Source organism: Gymnoscopelus microlampas (assembly GCF_963454915.1).
Source record: "Gymnoscopelus microlampas genome assembly, chromosome: 18".
In the NCBI taxonomy this organism is placed as follows: domain Eukaryota; kingdom Metazoa; phylum Chordata; class Actinopteri; order Myctophiformes; family Myctophidae; genus Gymnoscopelus; species Gymnoscopelus microlampas.
Window position 1 is genome coordinate 30,727,575 of NC_139955.1, and position 12,500 is coordinate 30,740,074.

The window sequence follows — 12,500 nt, forward strand, 5'->3', positions numbered from 1 at the left end:
CCCTAGAGCACCCCGCCTGATCTTTGATCTACTTTTGTACTCATTCACCAAACTGAATCCTATGCTCTTAACCCATTCAATCCAGGGACGCATCTGTGTCATTTTAGATTCCTTTGGCTATTCAAAAATAGCAGATATACAAGCTCATAGCGCGGCACCGAGTGCCGTGCCATGAGCTTGTATATCTGCTAATTTTGAAAAATCTTGAAAATGTGCGAAAATCTTTGAATACCGTATATATTTTTTTTTAAAGCGAACATTTGTAACTCAAATATTTGCTTCTGGGGGTCCCTGGAATAAAACATTTTGAGATGGGGGGCTCTGTGGGCCAAATACATATCTAAAAAGGTTTTCTAAATCTTAACAGTACGTATATTGTATGTTGCTATATCAGTGGTGCTCCAACTTTTCCATGTCAAGGACCACCCAAAAAGATATGTATCTGGCCGTGGACCCCCATCTCAAAATATGTTGTTCCAGGGACCACCAGATTCACAGATCGGAGTTTAGATTTTTCGCTTTAAAACAATGGGTTAAAATCACTCCTACTACAGTTTTCCCCCCAGTGCACATGGGTCTGCTCGTGTTATCGCAGAGATACCTGGCTTGGATATTAGTTAGAATGGGTTTGTGGATGATGTGGGGTCTTGTGAAGGTGACTGTGTCACTGTGGTTTAAACCCATTCAATCCGGGATCACTTTAGATTTCTTTGTCTCTTCAAAAAAAGCCTACATTCTCAGTTAAATTAACCCATTAAGACATGGAACGCATCTGTGTCATTTTTTGATTATTTTACACTTTGGCTATTCAAAAATAGCAGATATACAAGCTCATAGCGCGGCACCGCGTGCCGCGCTATGAGCTTGTAGATCTGCTATTTTTGAAAAATCTTGAAAATGTGTGCAAATCTTTTGAATATATATTATTTTTTAAAGCCAGCATTTGTTACTCAAATCTTTGTTTCTGAGGGTTCTACAAACAGTTTTCTGAAAAACTACTGTTGCTATATCCGTGGTGTTCAAACGTAAATTTTCATGTCAAGGAGACAACCAAAATTATGTGTTTGGCCACTGACCCCCATCTCAAAATACTTTGTTCCAGGGACCCCCAGAAGCAAAGATTTGAGTTAAGAATGTTGTTTAAAAATGTATTCAAAGATTTGCAATTTTTTTTCCAAAAAATAGCAGATATACAAGCTTGAGCTTGTATATCTGTTATGTTTTAATAGCAAATAAATCTTAAAATGACACAGACACGTTCCCGGTCTTAATTTTAAGTGGACACCTCCCATCACAGGTGAGTAGGCTCTGTTCGTTACATGCACCTATCATCGCTGTCGGGCAGAAACCTTGTATCTCCATATTTCATCTTTCTATGTTTATTTCATGTATTAATGCCGTGTTGGTCACCACTTAAGCCTTATTTTACATGCGAAAAGTATTGACAAAGTAACGGTTTTGGACAGGTTTCTGTTTCCGGTTTAAATCTGCCACAGTGTCAAACAAGAGCAAGAAGAAGTTTTTGTTAGAACAATAGTTAGTGCCAATTTCCCCCCAACATGAGTTCTCAGGAATCTTAAATTGTTCTCATCAACTTTGTTTCATTACATTTTAATGTACAAAAGATATCCAATCTTCTTTAGAAGATTCTCTTTCTGTTTAAAAATAGTCTTGCAGTTTGACTAAACTCTGTTATGGATACAGCCTTAAGTCTTCATTGATTGGAATTGCAAATCAATCATATCGTATAGTGAAAGTAATTTTGTTGTCTGTTGATTATTTCTATCACGTTTTAGAAGAATAAGAATAGTCTCTTGTGTTTATTTCATGGATATACAATTTTGGCTACACTTTGAATGAGATTTTGTCAAATTGAATGACAAAATTAAATCCTTCCATAAATAAATAAATAAAATGTAATCATTCAAATGAATGATTCATTCAACAAACAAACAAACAAGATTGAATGAAATTAAACTACTGAAGTCAAATATTCATAACCCTAGGATTTCATTTTAGGAAGAGATTATTCCGTTTTGGGAAATCCCTTCCCACGTGACATCATCTCCTCTCTCTCTATAATGGCTCTTTGCACTGTTCAGCCCAAGGAGACATGCTGATGAAAATATTTAACCTATTAAAACCGAGAAAGCATCTGTGTCATTTTAGATTTGAGCTATGTATATAATATAGCACATTGGTTGGCTATTAAAAAAGAGCAGATATACAAGCTCATAGCGTGCCACTTAGTGCCGCGCTGTAAATCATTCAATATACATATTTTTAAAGCAATTTTTTTTTTAAACTCAAATCTTTGCTTCTGGAAGGGGGGGAGGGGGGTCCGCAGCCAAATACATATAATTTTGGGGGTCCTTGACATGAAAAAAGTTTGAGAACCACTGAGAGCAACAACAGTTAGGATTTAGAAGACATTTTGTAGAATCAGCCTCAGGTCTTAATGGATTTTAAACACCAGAAAAACAAAACAAGACAAAAGAAAAACACCAAATGATGATGATGATGAGTGTTGAAACTCACCTTGGGCAGAGAGGCTCGGGAGCCAGAGCTCTGGGTGGTCATGGTGAGCACGGTGGTGATGCCCAGCCCCACGCGGGCCGGCGCCGCGTCCATGTTGATCCAGAAGGAGACCCAGGAGAGGATGACAATGAGAAGCGACGGAATGTACATCTGGATCAGGTAGTAGCCCATCTGACGCTCCAGGTGAAAACGAGCCTCGATGCAGGTGAACTTGCCTGGATCACAGGGAGAGAGGGCCACAAGATCATTTAAACCCTGTTTAATGCTTTGTTTTGATGCTTTAGAGCAGTGGTTCACAATGCGGCGCGGAGCAACTTCTTAAACTTCTTTTCAAAATATATTTATGGATATTAGATTTTTTCATTTTATTCATGAAATACTTTTGAAAAATGTTGCAATAGTTTGTTAGATTGTGAGAAAAAGTTGTGATCTTTTTGTTTAAATTGTTTTAAATCTTTTAAAGTAATAAAAATATTTTATTACATTTTACTCACAACCCATACAAATTGGTCTGCGACCCAAAGATGGGTCCCGACCCACTGTTTGGGAAATGCTTTAGAATAGTTTTTCCCAAACAGGAGACAAGTACAGGTGTGACTCGAGATTTTGTGACAGCTACATATTATTGAGGGAAAAAAACAACACAAACAGGACAGGTGCTCACAGGAGATACAAGTAGGTAAAAGTAGTTTATGTATCAGAGGTGCTCTTGTAACAAACGGGATAAAACATGAAAAAAGGATCCAGGCACTCAATTATAAAAGGTGGAAAACGCATTGTGAGTTTGTACATCTGCTATTTTCACAATATATAATAATTTTAAAAGCAAGCACTTCAGTACTTTAACCCAAGTACAAATCTGACAGAGCAACTTTCACTTGTGTAATATATGACTAGGAGTATCTATAATTAGACTCAAGCACTGGTTTTGAGTACTTTGTCCACCACTGGAAAAGAGACCTGATTAGGACATGGCTTTGACCTCATTTGATGATGAGGCTGTGCCTCGTTGCAGGTCAAATTACCTGGAGAGAAGAAGGAGGGAACATAAAGAGCAAGGGGAGGAAAGAAAATAAGAACCGGGGGAGTTTATGGTCAGATTTCCGACAGTCTGACACATTAGCATAGGCATATGCTTTATTTCCAGAACTAAACGGGCTCGTTTAACTCTTAAAGTGCAACAATGGACCTCTAAGGTTCATACTATTGCTTTTAAATCGTATCACCCAGGCCTCAATACATGTGAATTTACTCCTTCTTAGCCATTTGCCCCGAAATGAGGGAGTTTAAAGGGAGGAGGGGCAAGAAAAGGGGAAATTAAATGATTATGATCAAGGTTTGGTGCGGCTGATAAAAAAAAAACAGCCAAAGGAAAGTAACTCAGAGTCACTGACCCAAAGTATTTAAATATATTTTAGTAGCTATACTGTAAGGTAGAGATTAGGTCGCTGGGTTTAAGAGCTGAACCTTTTTTCTACAGGGTAAGAAAAGGCGACGGAAGAGAGAGGAATGAAGGAGAGAGGGAATAGAAATGATGTTCAGATTATGCAGCGGTAAAGAGATGGGAGTATGGGAGATGGGGGAAAAAAATGCTTCTGATCAAATTTGAGTTCATCAGCCCAGGGAGGAAATGGACGTAAACAGAGTTGAAATTGCTTTCCAGAGAGAGAGAGAAAGGGTAAGAAGAGAAAGACAAGATGGTTGCAGCTGGCTTTGATACTAGAGGCACTCATCCATAGGAGCAAATTACAGACAGGGAGGGAGGGAGGGAGGGGGTGAAGGAAAGGATGGAGAGATGAGGATGACAAAAGAGGAAGAGAGAAGAAATGAAGGAGGGAGGTGAAAGAAGCGAGTCAATGTGAAAGAATGCACCAAGGTAGTGAGACAGGAAGGCAGTGTACACTAGTACAGTGGTTCTCAAACATTTTCATGTCAAAGACCCCCAAAATTGTATGTATTTGACCGTGGACCCCCATCTCAAAATATATTGTTCCAGGGACCCCCAGAAGCAAAGATTTGAGATTAAAAAAGCTTTAAAAAGCTTTAAAAAATATATATTCAAAGGTTTGCACACATTTTCATGATTTTTCAAAAATAGCCAAAGTATAAAAAGGTTAAAGTGGTTACAATTATTGTGATTCTATATTAACACATTTTGCTGGGGACCCCCTGGGGGTCCCCGGACCCCACTTTGAGAACCAATGCACTAGTACGCAGCACAATCCGGGACCCTTCTGTGTCCATTTTCACACAATCAGAGTTAAATGAATACCCCTGAATTTACTGTGGCGGGGAACAAGGGGAGAGAACAGAAGAGAAGGGGAGATAAGGCGCAGCAAAGAAATAAGGAGATGGCTGTGATAACGTCACAAGCTATCTGGTGTGGGGGAGTGGAAATGAGCTTTGATAACACTGAACCTTCACGTATCGGGGGAGGGAGGGGGAGAGGGGAAAGACGATGCCTAAGTCGCTGTTTCTCAACGTCCGGTCTGGGGACCAAATGGAACCTTACGGGTCTGTAACTCTGAGAGTGTACAAATGGAACCATTTTTGTAATCTTTGGGAACCCCCATCTACACTGTAAAATTCTCAGAGTTACAATAGTTACAAATAGACAGTAAGGGTCTATTTTGGACATCCTGGTCTTACCCGGACCCGACGTTGAGTAGCATTGGCCTAATTTATACTCATTGTTACGATGGTGTCCCGTGCCGAAAATAGAACGTCTACAAGTTCACAATGCGTCGCACCATGACTGGATAAGGTGACTCTTGCTGATATAAACATTCAGATTCCACTGTCATTCAGAATTCAGGCATAACTCATTTTGTACGCATGCACACCCTGGAAGGCTTCAACCACTGCAGTTGTAGTTACGTTGTGTATACAGTACAATACTCTACCATACAGATTATGAACACACAGACAGGTTAAAATAACATTGTATTCATTAAAATAAAAATTATGAACTGCACCTTTAAATTGCTTGAAAAATTAAAGAAAATGACTTTCTCCATTTTTTTGCAGGAATGTGGAAAGCTTGTAGATCAGCTATGTTCGGCAACGAGATTTGGTGTAGATAAAAAAAAAAAAAATAGAGGGCACAAGTACGGTGTAACTCAACCAAGTATCCCCATTCTGGGGGGACGTGTCGCGTTGTGAGCTTGATAGATCCGCTATTTTCGGCAAAGAGATTTGGTGTAGATACCAAGTACAAGTGCAGCGCAACTCAGGTCCATTTTACTAAGTACAGAGGGTCTAAGTGTTTAAAACTGGATGGACGTCTACTTTCATTACATGGACTGTAACTGCAAATTGAGGCAATCCGCCTGCTCCTCCTGCTGTTAAAGCATAATTTGTCCTTGTGTCGGTACAAGGGGGAAAGTTTAACCTAGATGTTTATGCTCGGAGCCAGTTGTAGTAAAAAGTGGAGTAGAGGGATTGGAACACAGGGTTCAGATAATTGCCTCCGTCAGAAGTATCCATCTCCCTCAACTCACTCGTTACACAACGCCTCGCTCCGAGCGTCAACAGTCATATTTAACCTCGCCTTCGGTCGAGACACAAGGACAAACGCTGCCTCAAGCACCATGCAAAAATGTTGCTGCCCCCGTCGCTATGCTGCACTGCACTGTAAAGCAGCAGGAACAACTTTTTAGTGTGGTTGAAATTTCAGGTCGGGTCAGTGGGTTCAGTATCCATCAGTGGTGTAATGTAACTACTGTAAGTACATTTACTCATGTACTGTACTTAAGTACAATTTTGACATATTTGTACTTTACTATAGTATTTCCAATTTCCAACGCTTTTACTTTTACTCCACTACATCTCAGAGACAAATATTATAGTTAGTTATAGTATATTTGTATTATTATTACAAAAGATACATTGACCACTTCAGCTCTATTTACATTTCATTTGAAAATAGCCGATCTACAAGCTCACGATGCGTCGCGATGCGACGCATCGTGAGCTTGTAGATCTGCTATTTTCAAAAGATTTTAATACATTTGAAAACTTGAAATGGGACATTCTACATAATGAGTTCTATTCCGGACTTTTACTTGTAAAGGTGTATTTCTACATTGCAGTATCGATACTTTTACCCAAGTAATTTCTTTTTTTTTTACATTTTCCACCACTGGTATCCATGTTAAAGTACGGTAATTCTCTGTCAGATTCTCTTCTCTGTCAGATTCAGACCTCAAGCCCGATTAATGCTTTGTCGCAAAAATAGCCAATCTACAAGTTCACAAACGCGTTGCGGATGCAATGTTTTGTGAGCTCGTAGATCTCCTATTTTCATCACGTACGAAGTATAGCCTAAAATCAGGCTTAATGCATTCACCAGACTTTGGCTCAGGGAGACGCAGTCTGTAACAACACAACATTGTCTGAAACAGCCATGGGCTCTGCAACAACCTGGGCCATAAATTGTCTTGACATGTGACAGAAACAATTTAAGATGCTGATTGAAAGGAAGCAATTGGGAAATAACTGTTCCCCATTGTTAGCACAGTTGTTGCACATATCCCCCATGGTAAACTCCACATTTATAAAGAAAATACCATGTTTTTGTTTTACATTCCCATGATAACATTTTAATACATTCTCAAGTGCATCGATTTTCTGTTTATGGTTTAGTAAATTGAGTAAATGTTATGTTGTATTATGATTTGAATGTTGAATCATTGTGCTGCTAGCCACAATGGTTAAGGATCGCGCAAAACAAAAGAAGAAGAAAATAATAGAAAAAAGAATGCATAGCGAGTGGGGATGGGGGTCAAAGGTCAATCTGGAGGCTCTGTCTGTATCTTTGTTTGATAAACCTATAAAGGGACCTGCACAATGCAATATCTTGTTTAGGATTGGTTATGATTCATTTTACCCGGCTAAGCCCTGCACTGTTTCTGAGATTCAAGCCAGTTAGCAGATGGGTCCGGTCGGAGCACTAAAAGAAACCTATGGATCATGCGTCCAAATGGAATTAAAGACGTAAGCTTTGCACCATTTCAGCTGATTTACGCTCTGTCATATGACGGTGTCGCCACCGCCAAAAATAGCAGATGCACAAGCTCTCAACGCGTCGCATCCGCTGCGCGTTGTGAACTTGTAAATCTGCAAATCTGCAACAAAGTACGACAACTCACAGATGAGGCTCAGAATAGGCTTTTCCCCATACAGCTATAGGTGTTCCCTTCACATCACCTCCACCTCTCCCTCCTCCTCCCTCTGCCTCTGTAATGTAATGCAGGCCATGTACAGGAGCAGCTAGCTAGCTGTAGCACGGTGGCTGCAGATCCATTTAATCAGGGGAGGATCAATGGAAGACAGACATCGTTGTCAAGAACGTCCAATCAATTAGAGTTAACCCTGAAAGCACTGCTGTGGGACAGGGTGGATGCGGGGGATAAGGATGAGGGGAGGAGACAGGAAAGGAGAAGTGGGAAGGGAAGGAGAGGACAGTGAAGATGATGAGGGGCTATGCGACGAGAGAGGGGGGGAATGAGGGGGGGGGGGGGGCGTGGGGGTGGGGGTGCAGTGTGGCTGGAGTTGATTTATAACTGTGATACACTTCGGAGCTTTTAAGTGCTGTCCATATTTTCCATCTGATAAAAAAGATTGAAATTATTCAGCTGGACCCATCTCGCTATGGGGGGCTGAGCGCGCCTGTCTGCATGGCTGTGTGTGTGTGTGTGTGTGTGTGCGCATGTGCGCACGTGCGCGTGTGTGTGTGTGAGTGAGTGTGTGTGTGTGTGTGTGTGTGTGTGTGTGTGTGTGTGTGTGTGTGTGTGTGTGTGTGTGAGCATATTGGGTGTGTATTCCCATCAACCCAAAAGAGGTGGCTGTGTATACAAAAGCGTGTGTCTGCAGGTGTGCGCACACACACACACACACACAATGTGTGTGCTGGTGGCATCGGTGCTTCTCCATGTGCACACGTTTGCACAAGCGTGTCTCACTTTATGTTTATGCGTCGGTCAAACTGCATTGTGCATAATGTATGTGTGTGTGTGTATTGCGTTTAACAACAAAGTCGCATGGATTTACTTGGGCTTGTGTGTGTGTGTGTGTGTGTGTGTGTGTGTGTGTGTGTGTGTGTGTGTGTGTGTGTGTGTGTGTGTGTGTGTGTGTGTGTGTGTGTGTGTGTGTGTGTGTGTGTGTGTGTGTGTGTGTGTGTGTGTGTGTGTGCGTGCGTGCGTGCGTGCGTGCGTGCGTGCGTGCGTGCGTGTGTGTGGGGTGAGGGACCGATTCGGGGCAGGAAATGACTGGTACCCCCCGTCGGACTGCAATCATCCTCTCAGACACAAAACAAATGCTATTGATAAAGCGTCCCGTGTGCGTGGAGCTGCAATGCACCAGGCACAGTAATTAGTATTTCAACCAGTGTGTCTGGGGCTCTCTCTCTCTCTCTCTCTCGCCACTCTCTCCCTCTACAGGGGGAAGAAAGAGCGAGCGAGTGGGGAGGGGAGAGGTGGAGGAATGGATAAAACGTGACAGTCACAGCAACGGTGGAGAGGTGGAAGTGGGAGAGAAAGCTCACCCATCACCCCCTCCCCACCTCTCGCTCTTTCTTTCTCTCTCTGTCCGTCTGTATGTCTGTCTCTCCCTCTCCCTCTCCGTCCCTCTCTCTCTCCCTCTCCCTCTCTCTCTCTCTCACTCTCTCTCTCTCTCTCTCTTTCATTCTCTCTCTTGCTCTTCAGATCACAACAGATTGCGGCTAATAAATCTGAGAGAAACGACACCTTAATTCCTTCTTAATGCTTGATTGGGGACCACCGAGGCGAGAGCTTGCACATGTGCATGCGCATGCATGCGTGTGCGTGCGCACACACACAGACACATACACACAGTAGCAAGGAAAGAGAGAGAGAGAGAGAGAGAGAGAGAGAGAGAGAGAGAGAGAGAGAGAGAGAGAGAGAGAGAGAGAGAGAGAGAGAGAGAGAGAGAGAGAGAGAGAGAGAGAGAGAGAGAGAGAGAGAGAGAGAGAGAGAGAGAGAGAGAGAGAGAGAGAGAGAGAGAGAGAGAGAGAGAGAGAGAGAGAGAGAGAGAGAGGCTACATTTTGCTTCAAAGATTCATTCATGTCTTAGACTCTTACGCCAACCATTAGTGGGGGAGGGAGAGGACAGGAGAGGTGAAGTTAGGAGAGGAGAGGGAGGGAGGGGAGGAGAGTAGCGGAGGGAATAAAAGAAGAGAGAAAAAAAGAAGAGTGTGAGAAAGGATGAATGGGAAATTAGAGGAGGGAGGGCGAGAGAGGGGGGGGTGATGACAGAAGGGTGCAGCAGAGGTAGAGAGCTACATTTCTCCCTCCTTGTATTGGCTCACAGACCCACGGTCAGATGGACTTCAGTAGCAGTGTGCCAGTGTTCTGTGTGTGTGGGTGTGTGTGTGTGTGTGTGTGTGTGTGTGTGTGTGTGTGTGTGTGTGTGTGTGTGTGTGTGTGTGTGTGTGTGTGCGTGTGTGTGTGTTCGTGTGTGCGTGCGTGCGTGCGTGCGTGTGTGCGTGCGTGTGTGTGTGTGCGTTTAACTGTGAGATGCAAATGTTACATTTGTACACTCGTTGAGTTACAAATATAAATTAACACTTGAGGATTTTACTGTGTAGTGCGCCTTATGTATTACTGAGCGTCAGTGGTGTAAAGTAACTAAGTGCATTTACCCAAGTACTGTACAATTTTGAGGTACTTTTACTTTACCAGAGTATTTCCAATTTTCAGTACTTTTACTTCTACTCCACTACATCTCTGAGGCAAATGTTGTACTTTTACTACACTATACATTTATTTGAAAACTGTAGTAACTAGTTACTTTGCAGATATAAATTATTACGTTATAAAACATTCATTAACCATTTTAGCCCTATTTTATACCTAGGCTATTTGAAAATAGCAGATCTACAAGCTCACAACGCGTTGCATCGCGACGCGTTGTGAGCTTGTAGATCGGCTATTTTAAAACCTTTTAATACTTTTACTTTTGGGACTTTAAGTACATTTTGATACGAATACTTTTGTACTTTTACTCAATTAGATTTTACTTGTAACTTTCACTTGTAACAGAGTACTTCTACATTGCAGTATTGATACTTTTACTTTTACTTTTACTGCTGAGCGTGTGTGTGGGTGAGAGAGAGAGAGAGAAAGATAGAGAGAGAGAGAATGTGTGTGTGCTTGCGCGTGCGTGCGTGCTTGCTTGCGTGTGCGTGCGTGCATGCCTGCTGTGTGTGTGTGTGTGTGTGTGTGTGTGTGTGTGTGTGTGTGTGTGTGTGTGTGTGTGTGTGTGTGTGTGTGTGTGTGTGTGTGTGTGTGTGTGTGTGTGTGTGTGCATGTGTGTGTATGTATGGATTAGCAGGGGAGGCTGGTGTCTGTGTGTGTGGAGGCGTATCAAGGCTCCTGGTTTGGAGGTGGAGCGCGTCCTGCAGACACAGCCATCCGTCTGCGCTGCCTGTCATCTGGAGACGTGGCGTAGCGTGTGACTGATGGCTCAGTATCACAAGCAATCAACCTGCTACTGCTGCTCCCCCGCATTAACTCTATTTAGAGTGCAACGGGTTCTTTCTGTGTCTCTTAAGCCTAGTTCAGACCAAAGATTCGTTTTAGGCCCGATTTATACTTCGCCACATGTCGGTGTCTCCCACGGAAAATAGCCAATCTACAAGATATACTCTTTTCGGCACGCAACACTTTATTTTCTTTTTTTTTTTAAAGAAATGGTTCTGTTTTGGATCTGTTTTGAAAAATCAGTTTCAAATGAAGTTTTAGTCCTGGTGAATATTTTTTGGCCAAAAACACCAAAACAATAAATTAATAAATGTTGACATCCTGAGACGCGACCCAAATAATCCGGGTCCATGATAGATGATATACAGATGTGCCATTTCAAAACTTCAAATGTCCTGCCATCGCCAAGACAGTAAATTTTCAGGGGATTCCCAGGGCAATAAGAGGGACAAAGAAGGGCATTTAAAATGCTGAATTATTTTGATGATCACTGCTTTTATGATGCTAATTAATTTGAGCAACTGGTCAAGGACCTCTTCAAATCACCTTTCGCCTCATAATGAGTCTGACACCTTCTTCAACACACATTCTTTTGTTCTCATGTATATGGATGTCTGTTGAAGGGAAAAACGGGGGTGTGTAGTGACAACTTCTTTTCAGGGGCAAAACAGTGCATTTTTAAGGGCAGAAAAGGGAGGAAAAAAATGCATTTTCAGGGCACTTTCAGGGAAAGAACAGTAACGTGTGAAGTTTTGAAGTGGCACATCTGTACATCACAACTCCACATATTCCAGCAAACCTGCACAGCTCACTCTCTCCTAAACAGCCGTTAAACATCGATATCCCTTCCCTTTCCTCTTTATTTGTGTCCCATTTCATTCTCTTGTAAACCCAGTGCTTCTGTGCGGCTGAGCCACACAGTGAGTGAGTGGCTCCGTAATCTCTGGCATGAGAGGATGCACGACTGGCGAGGTGGACCGGACAGATGGTTTCCAGCCACACTCCCAGGACCTGGAGGGAGAAGCGGAGCATAGCTAACGCCCGCCAACCTCCGCCTTTCCTTGTACGCACTGCCACCGCTCTTTTCTTCTCTTCTCTTTTCCCTGCTGCTTTCCTGTCCATTTAATTACCCTCTCTCGCACCCAGCCCACCTGTTTCTCTCTCTTCTCCTCCTCTTCCCTACTTCTGCGTACTCTCAGCCTCGCTCTATAGTTCACACCTCACACGCCGACCGCCTGTCTTTCTCTCTCAGTCTCTGTCTTCTTTCACTCCTGGCTTCAAAAGCACTGTGTTGCAAATCCCTTAACGAGCATAGGTTACAGAGCGAGAGAGAAGCAGACAGGGCAGGCGGAGATGGAAGGAGGATGCAGGGAAAGAGGTGAAGAAGAAAGACAAGGGGCTGCAGGAAAGGTTGTAGCGAAGGAGTACAGAAACGGAGGGAGAACTTTTGGTGATAGCTAG

General features: G+C 42.7%; 1 protein-coding gene across 4 annotated transcripts in view; it reads right to left on the reverse strand.

The window, feature by feature from the left end:
• The window catches only part of glra1 (glycine receptor, alpha 1), a 119,217-nt gene that overhangs the window by 38,058 nt on the left and 68,659 nt on the right, over positions 1 to 12,500 (reverse strand). For all 4 annotated transcript variants that reach the window (XM_084041001.1, XM_084041000.1, XM_084040999.1 and 1 more), the window contains one exon: positions 2,539 to 2,753. In XM_084041001.1, the coding sequence (XP_083897127.1) occupies positions 2,539 to 2,753 (215 nt within the window). The remainder of the gene's footprint in view (positions 1 to 2,538; positions 2,754 to 12,500) is intronic.